The 19,650-nt window shown below is 24.4% G+C and overlaps 3 protein-coding genes across 12 annotated transcripts; 2 read left to right on the top strand and 1 right to left on the bottom strand.

Annotated features, from left to right (window-relative positions):
- Positions 1-586: 586 nt before the first annotated feature.
- LOC122715755 (protein phosphatase 1 regulatory subunit 16A) lies at positions 587-7,858 on the bottom strand. Of its 4 annotated transcripts, none has more exons than XM_043938186.1 (9): positions 6,317-6,506; positions 5,844-6,107; positions 5,446-5,748; positions 5,170-5,312; positions 4,967-5,092; positions 4,810-4,885; positions 4,478-4,695; positions 4,220-4,388; positions 587-1,504 (listed from the first exon to the last, which is right to left on the bottom strand). In XM_043938186.1, the coding sequence occupies exons 1-9, from the start codon at positions 6,384-6,386 to the stop codon at positions 1,197-1,199; spliced, it is 1,677 nt and encodes a 558-aa protein (XP_043794121.1). In that variant the 5' UTR covers positions 6,387-6,506; the 3' UTR covers positions 587-1,196. The 4 variants fall into 4 exon arrangements, with proteins under 4 accessions (XP_043794121.1, XP_043794122.1, XP_043794123.1 ...); XM_043938187.1 differs by having other exon boundaries at positions 6,329-6,505; XM_043938188.1 differs by lacking the exon at positions 6,317-6,506 and adding an exon at positions 7,331-7,858 and having other exon boundaries at positions 589-1,504.
- A 611-nt stretch (positions 7,859-8,469) lies between these two features.
- LOC122715758 (transmembrane protein 42) lies at positions 8,470-9,328 on the top strand. Its single transcript, XM_043938193.1, has 3 exons — positions 8,470-8,740; positions 8,874-9,020; positions 9,114-9,328. The coding sequence occupies exons 1-3, from the start codon at positions 8,555-8,557 to the stop codon at positions 9,258-9,260; spliced, it is 480 nt and encodes a 159-aa protein (XP_043794128.1). The 5' UTR covers positions 8,470-8,554; the 3' UTR covers positions 9,261-9,328.
- An 871-nt stretch (positions 9,329-10,199) lies between these two features.
- On the top strand, positions 10,200-17,983 carry LOC122715862 (dual specificity protein phosphatase 15). Of its 7 annotated transcripts, none has more exons than XM_043938394.1 (8): positions 10,200-11,256; positions 13,180-13,456; positions 14,551-14,667; positions 14,756-14,880; positions 15,047-15,218; positions 15,563-15,741; positions 15,894-16,091; positions 16,325-17,983. In XM_043938394.1, the coding sequence occupies exons 2-8, from the start codon at positions 13,412-13,414 to the stop codon at positions 16,560-16,562; spliced, it is 1,074 nt and encodes a 357-aa protein (XP_043794329.1). In that variant the 5' UTR covers positions 10,200-11,256; positions 13,180-13,411; the 3' UTR covers positions 16,563-17,983. The 7 variants fall into 7 exon arrangements, with proteins under 7 accessions (XP_043794329.1, XP_043794331.1, XP_043794332.1 ...); XM_043938396.1 differs by having other exon boundaries at positions 13,166-13,456; XM_043938397.1 differs by having other exon boundaries at positions 13,158-13,456.
- The last annotated feature ends 1,667 nt before the right edge of the window (positions 17,984-19,650 follow it).

Below are 19,650 nucleotides of genomic sequence, written 5' to 3'. Positions count from 1 at the left end.
AAAATTTAACCAGTTTTTGACTAATGTGACCATCATGTGGTTATCACGTTCAAATATTTTCAAAAAAGCAGTTACAATAGTATGTATATTAAAAACACTTTAAATCATATTTTTATAATAAAAAATTATATCTTATATTACCAATATAATTTATTGAAATGAATATAGATTATAAAAATTTTATGTAAATATAAAAAAAAAAATTATTTTATTAAAAAAAATACTGTTTTATTATCTATTTTTACATAATATGTTTAATATGTTTATATATAAATATAAATATATATATATATATATAAAATATATAAAAATTTTTTTATATACGAAGTAAAAAAAAATATTTATATGAATTTAATTAAAATTTAATTTGTAAATTTGATTATTAAAGATATTTCTTTTAATTTTAAAATATAAATTTTTGATGCAAAATCAAATATGCAATAAACATTTATAGGATATGAAATTAATATTAATTGAGTATTATATGATTCACGATATATTTTTAAGAAAAAACATAGGATATATACTATTATAGAATAACGGCACACATTAAAATTTACAAATAAAAGTATTCATAGAAATATGTATATCTAAATGAATATAAAAAATATTATTTATAATTATAATCTTTATAAAAAACACGAGAAATATTCTATACGATATCATACATACTATTTGCAAAAATGTGTTTTTTTTTACGTAATTTACAATTTAAAAATTATTGAAATATACATTATTTTTATACTGTAATAAATAGAATTCTGTACATATTCAAAAAAACTTATAAATTTAATTAAAATTATTTCTTATAATAATTATTTAAATATTCGCTTATAAGTACAATACATATTAGAAATCTATATAATCTCATATCTCGAATTCGTAAGCATATCATTAAGATCAAGATCCCATACGATATTCTTTTGCAATCGTATGTAAACCACTATAAATAGAATTATTTAAAGTATGAGAATATATAATATTTAAAAGATAAGATGAAAATGTTAATTCATAATTTTTAAAATCGAAATCTCATTTCTTTGATACAATTATTATGTATGTATGTTTACGATTTTCTATGATAGAAATACATAGTTTCGAGTATATGCTGACAAACATATTAAAATTATACAGAATAAGATTAAATGAAATTAAATGAATTGTAAAGAAAAATGATGAAAAAAAAAAAAAAAGAATTACATGACAGCGCAACAACTTTTTTCGGAATGATTATCACCGACAATATCACTGGTATTTCCGGTGAATCGTTGAAAATCTCTGCCAGTATTGAGTTCTGAACTGCAAATAGGCGATACAGGAATACCATTTCCATTGGCATCTATCGATCCAGCAGATATATGCCGATTCTGTGCTCTTTGTTTCTTCAAGTCCGATAATGATTTGACAAAAACTACCGAGACGTGTATGTTGATCTTGCCGTTGGTGTCACCATCTGATGCGTAGATCTGCTGCTGATTACCGACCGGTGGGTCGGACCCTGTCACTATTGAGGCAAACATGTAAATCCAATGCTACTTCTGTTCCTTGTGATTCACGTGAAATTTGTTTTCCTTCCCTTTCATTCCATTCCACCTTGCTTTACCCTCCACCTAATTCCCTTTTTCATACACTGAAATGGCACTTCAAAAGAAACTCAACTAGTGTGGAAACTAGCTGCCATGCGCTAAGCGGCACATGCTTTAGCAATAAGCATTAAAAACATTGCATGATGGAGTTCCAGAAATATGTTTTCTATATTTTACATACACATTTTTTTCATCTCCTACCTTCTATCACTTTCTATCTATTTATTATATTTTCAGACTTTAAAAGAATGAAGAAAATTTTAACAAACATTTTTTTAATTCTTTTTTTATTCCGTTAACGATGGATTTTTGTTTATTAATTTGTTATATTGTAAACTAAATCTTTAAGATTTTAAAAATATATTCAATTATATAAATATATAATTGAAAAAAATATATAATTTACAAAATTTATAATTACAAAATTTTTTTATAAAAAATAAATTTAGTTTACAATTTAATTACTATATGCATTAACTTGTAAATAAAAATATATACATAAATAAGTACAAAACGAATAATAGTTGAATTCTCTGGAACATTAAAATAATTTAATTTGTCCTAAAAATATAAATTAATGTAAATTTGAGCTGTGTCAATGTCCAAACATATTTTTCATTGTAATGGAATAATATTACTTCAAATCAATCATTTCTTAATTTTGCTGCTTTTAACTTAGATAAGATAAAAAGTAACATTTTTTTAATCATAATAATAAATAAGAAATATTTTAATAATGTCATAATTTTAATTATTTTAAAAAATAATAACAAACATACTATATAATATTAACTATTAATATTCTATAACAATATTTTTGTAGCAATAATTAAAAATAGATTTAAATATTTATTAAAAAAATTTAAAAAAGTTCATAATTACATCATATTAAACTCTTTAAAGTTTGAAAGCAAATATAATAGTTAATAATAGTGTTAAATTTTATAAGTGTGATCGATTTGATGTAGAATTTGTAAAAAAATTCTATTAATAACTATAGTAATATGAAATGTCGTGACACAACCGACCTCGTAACGATCTTATCATTTAGCGATAAAACTAAAAGACAGGAAGACACATTACGCGAATATATAACTAACATTGAGCGAATACAATTAACTATTAGCATAACATGTTAGGTATGTGAAAAAGTTCTAGTTCTATTTTTTTAACATTGATTTTATTGTTGATATATGGATTTATTTATTTTATTGTACAAACATTAAACTATAAAATGATTATACATAAAATTGCAAATAAAAATGTAAATGTTTGTTTGTCAAAATGAAATTAATAAAGAATAAAAATATAAAATAAGTTATGAATTATTTTAAAAATTTATATATTATATAATATATATAAATTTTATATATATATATAAACAACAATAATTATATTATTCTTGATTGTTTGAATAAATAAGGAAAATGACAGAACTTTTCACAAACCTAGTATATATGTATTAAAGTAATTCGATATGTTTGATTTTTTATTTCATCAACATTTTTATATGATATGTAAGTATATACATATATATACATATATATATATATATATATATATATATATATATATATGAATGTGCTCATTGAATATTAATTATTGATGCATTATAATATAGATTCAAATCTACTTGATCTGTTTGATAAAATATTGAATACAGATAATAATATTATCAAATAAAGCTATATTTATAATATTTTATTTCTTCATAAAGTAATGTTAAGGAAATATATTAAACGTACATAATACAGTCATCTTGATCTACAGTATATATGGGGAATATTAGTGTATTGTAGATGTGCGTTTAAGCTTAGAATATTCTAAATTGTATTAATAATACAAAAACAATATTACAAGAACTTGGTTCTTAATTGTTAAACTTATTACAATGTTTCTTCGCATATAACAATCAATAAGCTTTGCCAAATGCTAACATATTATTTGAAATAGCAAGAAAGTACTAAAAAAAAGCCAATGCAATTTAGCTTCTGCGACAAAATATTCGATTTTTATACTAGGAAAATATTATCAAAGAGAAAACATATGTATACACAGAACATATAAAAATAATTCAATCTTATAAGAGAAAATTTCGAAATGTACAACCATGTCATTAAAAGATTAAAAAATAATAGAACGTTATGTTCAAAAATACGTTTAAAGAAATAAGAAAGTGACATAGAAAACTGACCTCGCAATTATTCAGGAGCACGACGCAGTAGTAACAGAAAAAAGAAAAAGCTGATAAATGATTGATACTATATTTTTTTAAATAATTCATAGTAAAAATTATTATATTAATAATAATAAAATTTTATACTAATATAATAATAACTGATTATTTTAATTTTTAATTGTCAGTTTTTAATTAATTTTTTGGATCATTAAAAATTTTTTACTAAATTAAAAATATTTTAAAAAATATTTTGTTTTAAACATAATAAGCGCATGGTAAATATAAAAATATGATTACTATACAACGTTAACAAGGTCGAGTTATGCGACCAAACGCACAGATTATATGGACATGACACGTATTTTTTTGCACAATTTTATATATAAAATTATTATTTACCAGAGGATTCTACTTAACCATAACCAATGTGAATTTAACATATTTTGGAATATACCTGATTCTTTATCGACGTCTTCATGAAGAAAAGATTCATTATCCTTTCCCTCAGGTGCTTTGCGTACAGCAGTTGGTGGTGCATTATTATCTGTTTCACTGCTTATATTTTCTCGTATATTAGCTTCATTTTCTGATTGTGGAACATTAGTAGTGGAACCACCATATGTCTGAAATATACAATTTCTTTATTATTTAATTTCAATTTGTTTCTAACATTATATAATTAATAAAATAAAAATCTACTTTTCTTTTCTACCTGTTGTGCTTGTAATCTAAGTCGAGCTTCTTCTTGAGCATCTTTTTTCGTAGTTAAAACTTTATCTCTTATTGAAGTTCTTCTTACGCTTTGAGTACGCGTATTTATACTTTGAGATCTGCGTACTCGTCTTCCCTGTGCTTCACGTAATCGTTTACTTTCTTGTTCTGTTTTAAGTTCTACTATTCTTTCTTTAATTTCTGAATCTTCGCAAATATCTATAAAATTTTATAGATGTTATTAATTTAATTTTTCATTAATATTTTAAAAAATATATATTTTTTTGTATAAAAAATAATTTTTTAAATTTTATTAAATATGAATATTTTTACCAGCTGGAGTTTCATCATGTTTATTTTTCGCATTTAAATCAGCTCCATTTTGTACTAATAACTCAAGAACTTCTAACTAAAAAAAAAAATAAAATAATTATAGAAAATAATGTTAATTTAAATAATTAATAAATATATAATATAATTCAATTCATACATGACCCCAGCAAGCAGCTGCATGAACTGGTTGCCACTTATCATTATCTTCAACATCAGTTGAAACATGTTGATCTAGAAGAAATTCAACTACTCTTAAATAACCATTTGCAGCTGCAATATGTAGCTAAAATTCAAAAAAACAAAAGAATCATTGATGGTTATTTTTTGAAATAAATGATCATAATAATTTAGTATACATACAGGTGTAGCACCTTGATGATCCTTATATTCTAAATCACCACCTATAGAAGTTATATTTTGTAAATCTCTTAACATTTGAACTTCAATTGAAGCTCTAGTTTCATCTATTAATTCTTGAGTAACACCTCGTCTTGCCATTTCACCTATGATTATATAAATAAATAAATAAAAATATTTAAATTATTTGTATATTTTTATATATTTTTTTATATATTTTTATTTTAAATTTTTTAATAATTTTTAATTTTTCATTAAAAATATTATAAATATTCTTACCTTCTATACAATCTAATGTTTTTTCATCTTCACAAATATCATAAGGCATATTACCATCTGCATTAACAGCTAATAAATTAGCACCTCTAACAATGAGATTTTTAACTAAATGTAAGTGACCACAAGTAGCAGCAGCATGTAATGGTGTCCATTTTTCACTATCTTCTGCATTAACATTTGCTCCAAATTCAATTAATAATTTCATCATTTCTTCATTATCATCTATACAACATTGATGTAAAGCTGTCAATCCATCTTCATTTGTTGAATCTGGATTTACTCCTTTTTTTAGAAGTCGTCTCACTAAAATATATATCTATTTTTTAATATGCTGATTCATATATTAAATTACATTGAATACAATAAAAAACAATCTAATGAAAATTATATCATATTACCTTCATCAATATCATTTCTTGCTGCAGCTTCTAAAAGCATTACACTATCGCTAAAATATATATGACGTTTATTACTTGTATGTCTAGTTTGATGTCGCATCCATTCTTTTTCACGTTGACGCCATACTTTTAATTGCTGAAGTCTTTTGAGACGAGCTAAATGCAATCTTTCTTGAGTTGTTAATCTTTCTATATGTACCATTTCTGCTACTAAATCAGAATGTTCCATGACTATATGTTTGTAATTTTTACAGCTGTATTTACCTACTCAAAAAAAAAAAAATAAAATACATTTTACTTTATATATATTATTTAAATTTACAATATATAATATTAATATTGTAAATCTAAATAAATATAAATAATATATTTAATATATCTAAATATATAATAATATAATATTATAAATAATGAAATAGAAGTTTTAATAGGAATATTATGATAAAAAGGGATTTGGATGCTAACTAGATTACCTTTACACTTACAAAGCCATGAATACATTCCAAGATATTTTAAAATTTTGCGACAAAGATTAGACATCATTCTGATATAATATCAAGTTTTGCTTTTTCAGATTCAAAACCTGCATGAAATTAGCTGCTTTTTCATTGGGTATTTGATCATGAATGATATCATATTTTTATCCAAAACTTTTCATATTTATCAAGTACTTAAGTAAGTAAACATACATTATTTACATAAATGTTTCAGAATATTCATTTTAGTTATCACATAACAAGTAATAAGTTTTTTTTAAATATATTTTCATTACATATTTTTTTAAATTTATGAAAAAAATATATTTATAGTTAATATTTTAAAAGAGTTGATTTATGAAAAACTTTTTTATATAAATTTTATAATTTTTTAAATAATATTTAATTAAAGAATTAATACAATGAAAAATTTATATAAATGTAAATTTATATATTTACATATTATATATTATATTGATTTTCATATAAAACTAATTTCTTAATGAAGGAAATAAAATAATTTTGACAAATAATTTTAAAAATAAATTTAAAAACTATAAAATTATATATAGTAATATATTATAAAAAAAAATATAAAATTGAATTTTTATTTCTTATTCTATATATAATATAATCTATTTATACTACTATTTTGAGCTATTTAATTAAAAGATTTTAAATTTAGGAAAAAAATATAATATCTCCAAATATATTGTATTGTCTGACAATATTTTTCCATTCTTTATTTTATTTTTTTTATTTTGACATATAGACAAAAAAATATAGTTCTTATATAAAAGATGAAATAAGCAAAATAAGCGAACATAAGAGACAAAGAGAGCGATAGAATAATATTAATGATGAATAAAATAATGATAAAAGTGAATTATAAGCGAAAATACGGATATGTTTGCCATTTCGCGATTGTAACTTGAAAGTTAATGCAAGTGAAAGAAATCTGTTCTAGGACTAAGGAGGGGGGGGGGATGTCAAATCGCGATATCTACTCACATTGGCAAGTGATCGTTTGTTCACTTATTCGTTCGCAATGCAGTGGAATGCGGAAGTTTGCTCGTTCGTTCGTTCATTCGTTCGTTTTTTTTGTTAGTTCAAAAAACAGACGAGATGAAGGCAAAAAATCTTAATCGTGCCAAGACTAAGTGCAGCTGAATCTCACGAATACAATGTAACCGAGAGAGAAAGTCACCGTGTTGATTGATGAAAACGCAACATAATTTGTAAGGTTTCTTCAATTCAATGATTCCACTAAATAAAATTGAACTAAAGATGTTGAATGAATCTCTTGCTTTTAATTTAATGAAAATCACGTCGCGTCTGATCTTGTCGCGGCACCGTACACGCGAGAAAACGCGTACCTGTCAGTCGCCATTTTTAAACTACCTGTAGAAAATCATTCGCGCCTTCCCTTCACTGCGCGCTAACTTATTTTTTTTAAAATTATATTTTATTAATTATTATGTACATATGTTATATATAAATTTTATTTTGTAATGGTCAGTATATTTATAAGAAATATTTATAAGAAATATATTTAAAAGAATATGAAATAAATAAACAGCATCTTATTGAAAATTTAAATATTATTATTAATTGTTAATTTATAATATCATTATCTTAATTTTTTTTTAAATGCAAATATGTTAGTATTAAATAAGTAGATCTTGAAACCCAAATTTATCTCAATTTTTATCTGTTTTATTATATATAAATGTATTATTTGAAAAATATAAAAAAAATTCTTTTATATTTGATTTTAAATTTAATTAATATCTTTCCACTCTTTCTTATTTTGAATATAAATAATATATTTATTTAATAGAAACAAAAATTATAAATTATAAAAGATATTTTCTTTTTAAAATATATATAATTATATTCATTAACTTTATAATTTTTTTATTATTTAATATTATAAATAAAATAGAAAATTAAAATGTATTTTTGGGCTTATAAACTGTTAAGATTTAAGATATTTAACTAATGAAGAAAAATATATTAATTTATTTTTTAATAATTATTTGAATATTCCCGCCATAAACTAGATCATTAATTACTCAGTTATTGCATACAAAGCATAGAATATTATATGTACTTAAATATACTTTGTTTGTAATACTAGTATTAATTTCATATCGGTGTATTGAAAGTGATTTAAAACTAAAAATAAAATTCATATATATTTTTATAGATAATTATTTCACTTTATCTGTAACAATGTTTATAATGAAACGTAAATTTTTAACGAATGCTTTTTCATTGTCATCAAGAGAAAGTCAATCTCTTTTCTGTATTAAAGAAAAAAAGCAAGAAAAAATTTATTTAGCTCTTATAAGTGGATTTTTTGCAACTACTGGAAGTATATTGGGTAAACTTTCTAGCAATATAGAAATAAATTCCATAGTAAGTAATATTACATCTTTTTTAACAATTTTTATATACAAGAAGTGTATAATAAAATTTACAATATTTTTTTATATCAATTGTAATATTTTTAATATTTTTGTATAAAATTAATTATTTATTTCTTAATTAGTTTGAATTGCTACTTAAAGGAATACTTTTACTATTGATGATAACAAGCAACACTATGGGATGCACCTTTTTCGTAAAAGCACTCAATATCAGCAAATCTTCTCTATCGTGTACAATAACCAGCGCCACCACTAGTTACGTTTGTTCGGTATATACTTTTTTATCAATACATATATACAATATAAAAACAAGAAAAACAAATGCATTATATAATATTTAGATTTTTTATTTTTTTTTATAGGCCTTTGCGGGTTTCTTAATTTTTAATGAACACATATCGTTAAATTGGTGGTGTGGTATATCTCTCATTATTCTGGGTTTATTTTTTGTTAATTATACTCCAGTTATAAATGATTCTGTACCATCATTAAAATCGAAAAATGAATAATTTTGAGAAAATAATTATTATATCATAATAAAATAATATTACATTATCATATTATATTTTTATTTTAATATATACTATAAATAAATAAACAATTATAAATCGTTTTAAGAAAATAAGAAGATTCATAAAAGATTTTTTATTTTGTATTAATTAATTATTTTATCAGACTGTGTATGTTATTAATATATTTTTAAAACGAATTTAAAACTAAAAAAAAAAATTTCTAAAAAGTATCTAATAGTTATATAATTTTATGAATTGATTTTTTATTTTTAATTACTATTTAATTTAAATAATATTGAAATGTTTTGTAAAAAATTTGATCGCATATGAAAATATTCAAAATTGAAATAACAAATTATTTTTATTTATTTTATTAGATTTCATTAAACAATAATTACGGATTTATTTTTCTTTTTCTTTTTAGGACTTTATTTTTATTTAGAAAAAAGAAATGAAAAATAAAAAAAGAATGACAAAAAACAGTAAAAAAAACTTGAAGTGTACTTATTTAGCCACCAGAGTGGATCTCCGTGCTTGTAATAGCATTGGATAAGAAATGCGAGGAAAAAAATAAAAGATTCTTCCGCCCTATTTCCTACTAAATGTAGGCTACAAAAATATCCTTTTGATTTAATTTTTTTAAATTTACAATAATATTTTTTTTCAATATGAGAACTTTAAATAATTTTAAAATTAATTTTAATATTTTTTAAATTTAAGAAAAATTTCATAAAATTCATGTTGCTTATAAAATAATATAAGTATAAAAATAATATAAGTATAAAAATATTAAATTTAAAATAGGTATGTTATCTTTAGCAAATTTAATTTTCATTAATTAATTGAATAATGAATATTCATTATTATTATTACGACTTATTTATTTCAACAATAAATATATATATAAATATGTGTTTTCATGTAACATAGGTTAACATAGGTTAGTAACGAAGAATTCTACTAGTTCAGGATTATTAGTACTTATATAGATCCTTATGTTTCTGTACCCTAATTAATATTATACTGAGCTATTCATAAAGTTTCAGTTGATCAGATTTTAGTTTGTGGAATAGGGTCGTGGTTTATAGATGTATTATATAGAGAAGGAGAATATTAGAAGGAGAACGTAAAAGAAGAGTAAGAGGATGGCTTTATCGAGCGGCGGCTGCGCTGCAGTTATTCTCCACACTGCCGCCTATCGGCTAGTTGTCATTTTCGACAGTTAAGAATATAAGTCTCTTTTTTCTCTTTTTTAATTATATTTTTTTCTTATTATTATTACATATTTGTATACCAATAAATATTTGTCTATAATCTAGTTATTCCGTATTATTAAGTGTAACTTTGAACGGTAAAATTTTTGCAATCTATCAAGCGCTCAAATTATTTACAGAAACATTTACAGAAACAAACTTATGTAATTACACTTTTTGGTATTTAATCATTAATCATTAATATGGCACTATTTTATTTTTATTAAATTTATAAAAGTACATTAATGTTATTTATCACTGTAAGTTAGCATTGATCTCTTAACGTTCTTATCAAAATAATGAAATATTTACTAAGAAATTAGCAGATGATCATTCCAGATTTCCAAAATGATTTTTTTCTATTATATTTTTATACCTTATATCTTATATCTTGTCGTCCTCTTACCGTGATAGACCTTCCGTTATTCAACGGGTTCTACTACTCCGTGCACACACCTTACTTTTCCCCTCTATAGCATCTTTATCCCCACCTTTTTTCGTTCTCCCTCTCAGTGGCGAGTGCCCCTAGATTCTGGTAACGCTTCTCACAACTGAGACAACAGAACAGTTTTCGTATGGCGCACCTTCTTGCCAATTGAATCGGATATTAAATAATACGAATAGCGAACTTGTGCGTACACAATTCATATATTTATTTATTAGATTGTTGTTTCAATGATTCTGTGTGTGCGTAAACAGCTGTGTTAATCAAAGGTGCCTTTATGTGAAAGTGTCGACAGGTAGAGTGAATTATGATCAATCAGTCGTTTATTGTAAAATTTTCATACTTGTTAAAATGTATCTTTTATGCTTATCTTTCTTATTTCTTTTGCTTTTCTTTTACTTTTTATTTGATCATAAGAATCTTTAATTTAATAACAAATTACTGTAAATAGGATATTAATTAATGATAGAAGCTATAATTTATGAGATGAATAAAGAACGATTATTTAAAGTAAATACGATTTTAATTGATTCGATTCTTATGGGTCTTATATAGTAATTTCAAGACATACTCAAAGAATCGAAAAATATAAAACTATAATTATTCTTGAACAAGATTTTTTAGTATAAGAAAAATAAAATTTAAATTTTTTACTTGTTTTTAAAATGATGATATGTTGAAATATGATCGAATCAAACATTTACTAGTTTGTAAATTTAATCAACGAAAGTTTTCTAATTTGATCGTAATGATAAAATTAAAGATTAAAAACAATAATTTTTTTCTTCATAATTAATTTCAAATATAATAAAATCATATACATATTTATTCTATATGGATATTTATAACTATTGTTATTTATATAATATATTTCTTGATTATATATATATATATATATATATTATCAAGAAAGAATCAAAAAAGAATCAAAATCAAAATAGAAATAATACGTTATTATATATGAAGTATTTAGTTGTATTTGTCATTTAGATCATGAAAAAATGATTTTATCTTTTTCCTCGTTTTTCATTAATTTGTTTGCTCTTTATTTAAATTATTTTAAATTATTATTCTAATTTAACTTCTACTAAGATCAGCACACGCAATATCTATCTTTGATTTTCTATTTGGCAATATTCCAACTAATATGGCAAAAGTAAAGACGCGAAAACTTTTTAATTTATCGCCGTAGGGAAAATAACGATTGTGCCCGTTAGCTGCATTTCATTCTCTCTATAGAAACTTCTTTCTACAAATGCATTGTACATTTAAATTGTCAAGTAAAATCGGACAGAAAATATAGATTTCATCTGGCTGACTAAATGAAACAAAAGCTCTCCTTTAAATTGCACCGTTTCTCTACTGATAATTTGATCATTCGCAATAAATTTTCTCTTGTTCTTACTATTTTTATTATTTTATTGTTGAATTGAAATTATGATATAAATAATATGAATAATCATTTAATCCTGCATAAAAACAATCTCAGTATTTCTGATACAATTCCCTTATAAATTTATATCATTTTCCAACATTTATTTTTCGTGAATATAACATGCAATATAACTTTACCGTCGATTGTCATTAAAAATTTCTACGAAGTCACGATCGTTATAAATTGCATGCTTGAATCGTTTTTGATACAACTTAGTGGAATAAATACACTGTAAATGCTTGCATAGATAAATCTCAGTGGAATAGAAGTATACAGAAAGGCATATATTATAATGCACATTAAAAAAAGAAATTTTGTGACAATCTGTTTAATCTTTGGTTACGAGATATACGAGATTTATAATACAACAAAATTTATAAAACAAATTATTCTTTTTTTTTATTTCTTTCTTATATTTTTTCATATAAATAATAGATAAATATAAATAAAAAATAATGGATAGAATAATGCCTATGTAACAATATTTTATCATATTCATGTAAAAAATTTCGAAAATATAATTTTTTATAACCTATTGGAATATTGCTAAATAAAAATTAAAGAGAAAAATGATTTGTTAAAATATAATAAAAGAATGAAATAATAAAAATATAATAACACAAAGAAATTAGATTAGTACAAATCTGATTGCGTTTTAATAAAAAGAATATTACAAAAAGAAATATGTTGGCGCGAATATACCGCATTATGAATATCATTTTTGGCAACTTCGAAGATTTCAATTAAACGATATAATCAAGTCAATCAGAATTCGTAACACAGTTTTGAGAATCTATCTTCAACGATGATGCTGAAGGAGGCATGCGACGGCAGCCACAAAGGAAATTGTTGTCCAACAATAAGATCATCGAGGATCGAGTTCGAGAGACGAAAGATAAGAAAAGATCGTCGAATCGTCCCAAGTATATCGACCGATTAAACTGATAATTTCTTTCTTATTGTGAATTCTCTGTGCCTCGAAAGAATTTCGTACGCAATAACATAAATTTGCACCATGGGGAATGGCATGAACAAGGTAAGAAGCTTTGGCATGAATAAGGTAAGAAGCAATTTCACAGATATTTTAATAATATCATTTTAATGAAATTTTCTGTCATTGTCATTATTTATATATTGAATTAAAAACAAACAACGAAATGATTTTTAATACGATTAAAATTAAAATAAATATAATTAAAATTGAGCAACAAAATATTGCAATATGCAAGAATAATTTGACAAATCATAATTATGTTAATTCTTCGAAGATATTTGCTTATTATATGACTTAACCTCTATCGAGAAATATCAATGATGCACTTTTATATTTTATTTTGTTGATTTATGTTATATATTGTATGTGTATATTATAAAACTGTTACATGATTGCTTCTCTAAATTTATCTATCTTAAATTCTGAAAATTCAATAAACATTTATTTTATATTTTGAATAGTAGTTTTATTAAAATGAAAAAAGAATAAAAATATAAAAAATATCATATTAGTGAATTATTTTAATTAGCCTCATTTATAGTTTTTGAAATTTATTCAGAATTGACAATCTATAATATCTATTGTCAAAAGGCATCGTATAATACATAATATCACTCGACAATGTATGCCAAGATTTCAATCGATGGTCCCGATGAAAAGTTAAGAGCCTGTATCTTTGTTCTCGCGTTCAACACCTCACTTAAGAATGCAGAATCGATTAAACGATTATCGCGATTCTCACCTGGCTATACACATTCGAGTGATCATCTACAAAGATGAATGATTAACAATAGAGCACTTGCATCGAAAAGCTGCTCTATCGACTTTTTTCTTAACGATATCTCGTTCATGTATTTTGAGTATCGCTTCTCTCTCTCTCTCTCTCTCTCTCTCTCTCTCTCTCTCTCTCTCTCTCTCTCTCTATGTTAATTCCAATAGGAAAAACATTAATTCGATGTTGAATGGAAAATAAACTTATATTAGATACTTATATTCGCATAAATTTAGAATGACATTTATTGAATTTAATGATTCTAATAATGAACAATTCATATCGAGATTTAAACAATTATCACATAACTAGAAAGAGAATTATGCTTATATTATGATATTGAGTTCCACGAAATTTGTGTATGTCGTGTGTATGTTCGTATCTATAGGTTCTTCCCGGTCTTTATATTGGGAATTATCATGATAGTAAAGACGCAGACCAATTGGAACGATTCGAAATAACACATATTTTGGCGATTCATGACACGGCTCGCCGATTACATTCTGTGAGTATAATTGTATATGAGAATAAATTGTTTAACTCAATGAACTTTGATGAATTTAATCGAAGTTAGTTCGATAAATTATTTGTAGGACAAACATTATTTATGCATATTGGCGGCAGATAGTCCCGATCAGAATCTATCTCAATATTTCTCCTTGTGTAACGATTTTATCCACGCTGCCCGCCTACGTGGTGGAAATGTTCTAATACATTGGTACGTAATTAAACTTTAATATTAAATACTGTTAAATTTTAAAAAGGAAAAAAGAAGAAATATAAAAATAAGCAATAAATTTTTTTTAATGATACTTAACAAATTATTATAAAAATATTTATATATATCAAATTATATATCGAATGATTATTATATTCGATTTCAGCTTAGCCGGTATGTCAAGAAGTGTCACAGTAGCAGTGGCCTATATTATGAGTACTACCAATCTTTCATGGAAAGAGGCACTTAAAGTTGTCAGAGTAGGTCGTTCCATTGCCAATCCAAACGTCGGTTTTCAGCAACAGCTGAAAGATTTCGAATCCAGTCGATTACATGAGGTATTCAAATTAAAAAGAATCCTTCGTTTCCTTTACTTTAGAAATCTTTCCTTTACTTATGTACTTATGTTGTTTTTTTTTCTTCAATATAAATGATATATAATATAATGAAATAAAATATAAATGATTTTCTAAGTAGAAAGAAAATTGACGAAGAATTCTATGAATGAAGATATTACATTATAAAATAGTTCTTTGATATTTATTTAATAATAAAAAAAGAAAATAAATAAATTAAAAAAAAGAAATAAATAATTAATAATTACTTAATATTAATAATTAAAATTAATAATTAAAAAAATTAATTAATTAATTTAATTTAGACATTTTTTCGATTAATATAGGAACGACGTAGGTTGAAGGAACGATTCCCTAGCTTAGCGCTTGCGGAATCCGATGCAGAAGTATGTCGCACTACTTTAAGAAATTACGAAACCATGGCATTGGCACGAGAAGTGTGTGAGGGAAAATGTGCCATGGGCCGTCCTTGTCCAACTGGATTATGTAGGCAACCTTCCAAAAGGTTTGTGTGTTTATTAAGTTTTTGTATCATCTCAATGATATAAATTATAAATTATAAATTTATAAACAGATAACGCAAATTTTCATAATTCATTTAAAAAAAACACATACATTAAAGAAATTAATAAATTATTATCTTTAATCTTTTTGTAGGAGTCCAAGAAGAAAACCATCCACGGGTAGTACCAGCAGTTTGAACACTGGAAGAACTCCGCCGCAAACGCCAAGAATGCTACCATCTGCACCACCTTCACCTGCTATGCATAGATCAGCTAGTGTTCTCTCATCAAGACCAAGAAGTGGTCCTGCTGGTTTGCATTATTATACTGGCGGATCTGCGCCTCCTTCCAGGTAAATTTATTTATTATGCTCATTATTTAATATTATTATAGTATATTATAATAGTATAGTATATTAATATTTTCAGATAATCAAAATAAAAATATTTACAAATAAAGTATTGTGAATTCATGAATGTTAACGAAATTCTATAATTCTCTAATTATTTTACAGATATTTTTTATTTTTATTTTTTAAACATAAGATATTATAAATGATGTTTTCAATTCATATTATATTTTCAGAGCGATATCGAGAGTCGATTTATCCGCTGCAGTGGCTTGCAGTAGTAGTAGCACAAGTCTAACATCGGTAGGTAGATCAGGCATGTCCACTAGTAATTGGAGATTGGCGGCTGGATCTGCGCCGAATACTCCGAGGCCAACGCCACCGGTTTCTCCGCAACGTTGGCCAAGGCGAGCCTCTACTAGACAAACACCTCCTTTGCCAATTTCGCCAGAAAATCCTTCAACAACGACGTAGCACTTGCAGAACGTTGTTTCGTTTTCGACTTTGCCCGAATAATCTCGACGTCAATTTACTAAGCGATATTATTATTATTTATGATTATTACTAATGTCTGATATATATGTGCTAGCGTATTAGCACATATACATTCTAGTTTATTAGCTGATATTTCATTATGATTGATATTTCATTATATTGATATTTCATTCATGATGATCTTACGTAATAAAAAGAAAAACGTCGAGAGTAATGTTGAGAATAAGTTAAAAAATTTTCGATAACGAAACAAATTATTAAGTTTTACCGAAATGATGTTCGATCGTGCAAGTTCTTCTAAAACAGTCTTTCACAGCGAAGCGCTTTCAATGAGCTGCACCACCATAAAAATACAATACAAATACTTTGAATAAAATAGAAATATATCAAATTATAAATATGAAACGTATGAAATCAAATATATGAAGTCATTTCTACGTATAAGTTGATCGATAACGAAGAGGCTCTAACGAGGAGCCTTATAAATAATTTATAATCGAAAGTTCGAGAATGCTTGTTCATTGATTGTATAAAAGATTAGCAAGAAAAAGCTATATCAGTTAATATAGCAAAATGTTCGTAAACTCATATGAAAAATTAAATGTTAACCGCAAAACCGCACAAGATATTTTTTTTTCGCTTAAAGCGAACATATAAAATCGAAATCCGATATGAAAAATAGTAGCATTTATTTTAAAATGCGTTTATTCATACGAAAAATCTTATATTGTATATTTTAACATTGTGATAAATTTCAAGCAATGCGATAATGATTTCAAATGCGCGTGATAGCAATCATCGACAATCTTATAATTCTAGAACTCTTATTAATTAACATTTTTTTAAAACGTATAAAAAAGTTACTGAAAGTTACTGTTTATGACGAATGACGGAATTATAATAAAGTTATAAAGAGTATTGAATCTATCGAAATAATCGAATTCCTCGTTTAAAACTTGTAAAAGAAAAAGTTTACTTGTAGAAATATTTCAATTACTTTTTAAACAATATCGGTATTATCCAAAAAAAAATGTAGAATTCGCTATTAGAAATACAGAAAATCGTTGCGTACAAGAGAAATGCATTTAATTCTTGCATTTTTTACGCGAATAATCTTATCTATCAATAAATTCATGTTGTCGATTGTTACATTTAGCATCTATATTTCTTTTAATTTATTTAGCTATCAATTAACAATACTAGCGTATTTTGGTAATGCATTTTTCAAATTAAACGCGATAAACCGCTTTGAATCATTAAATATCATTCCCCTCCATCGTTCGTCAGAGCTTGATTGCAATGTTTGATGTTTACATTCAGAATTTTAGGATATCTCATCTGAGATGCAATTCACGAAAAAATTATAAGCGGTCGCGTTTTGAAAAAAAAAAAAAAAAGAATGAGTTATAAAAATATCTCTATTATTGGAACAAAATAGTGAGAAAAGCAACAAGAACACGAATCGGTGTTCCTCGAATTGTTCCATTGAGTTTGTTCGCAACCGTCCATTATAGTTATTGGATTTGTAGCAAAAATATGCTGTTTAGCGCAAATTGTTAATCTAAAGGAAAACATATATATATTTGCGCATACACATATATATTTAAAATGTATCGATGAATATATTTTTATGCACAATACAAATTGAAAATAATTTTCTTCTAAATATGATTGTGTCGAAAAAAACGAAAAAGAATTTCTATTTCTTTAATTTCTTATTATTTTTTTGCACACATGTATTTGACGCACATTCGATTTAAAGCGCACTGTAAATATTTTTTTAAGGATGCAAATAAAAATAAAAATAGAAACGACACGTAACATTTTAGAAGGGCTTTATTTTCTTGAACGATTTTTATGTGCATAAAATTATATCATATACTTTGTATGCACATATACTTTGCATACGTTGTTGCAAAAGGATTTCAGAAAATTTTATAACTTGTTGGCAATGGTGATTATTATGCGACTATGTCGTACATTAGATAGACAAGTTGTTATTCTTTCGTGCACTGACGTACGATTCACATGAGTGAGAGAAAAGCAAGCGAATTTCCGATATCATCCCTCCTATATCATCGAAGCATATTTTTCTCGATTCGTATTATAGAAATATTTATTTTTCTAGAATCGATTCGATTTTATCATAGATTTACAAAAAAAAAAAAAAAAAAAGAAAAAAAAATTTTAGAAAATAATACGCGCAGTTAAAGAATATAAAAAGCGCTCGTTTCATATTCAACTTTTTAGCGTTATTCAATCATCACAGAAAGTGAATTTAATTACTTTCATTGAAAATTGTTCAACTAAAATTGTTAAAATCACTTTCTTAGTATAATCTGTACTCCTTTGAATAATTGAATCGTTAAAGCTTATCTGAAATAATAGAAATGATAAGAAATATTCATTTTGCTATAGTTCAATTAAGTTCTGCATGTTGTTAGAATAAGAATATAGAAAAAATTTAAATAATTCGAAATATATACTAATGATTGAGATTTCATAATATTAAAAATTGAAAATTCATAATTTTCATAATTTCGATTAGATCATTTTTATTTTATTATTAGTTCGAAAGAGTACAGATATGATAATGTTAAAAATTTACAGAATATTTTTTATAAACTTATTGTTTTCAAGATTTTGTTCAATAACAACATATCGCTGTTATATTAATTAAATATATATACACCGGTACACACAATGCTTCATTATTTAAATACGAAAATATAATATCTATATTTGTAGACAAAAAAAAAATGTTTTATGAACTACAAGTTAATTTATGCTTCATTCTTTCATCTTAAAAATTTTCATTTATATATACAATATTTTTAAAATAATTTCGGTAAACAATGAATGATTTGATATGTTTATATTTTCTTTTTGATGCCTATACAATTTTAGGTTGTAACTGCGAAAATAAAATAAGTAAAAACAAGAAAAAGAATAAAAGAAATGAAAAGAAAAATATGTAAAATTGAAAAAAACTCAATTTACACTTATGGGGTAACTTTTGAAAACAGTTTAAGTCGCAATTTTTTTTTATAAAATATTCAATAAATAA

This window comes from Apis laboriosa, unplaced genomic scaffold (assembly GCF_014066325.1).
Source record: "Apis laboriosa isolate Shangri-la unplaced genomic scaffold, ASM1406632v1 scaffold40_cov151, whole genome shotgun sequence".
NCBI classification, from domain to species: Eukaryota; Metazoa; Arthropoda; class Insecta; order Hymenoptera; family Apidae; genus Apis; species Apis laboriosa.
The sequence above is the reverse complement of the archived record's forward strand: the minus strand, read 5'-3'. Positions and strand labels throughout refer to the sequence as shown.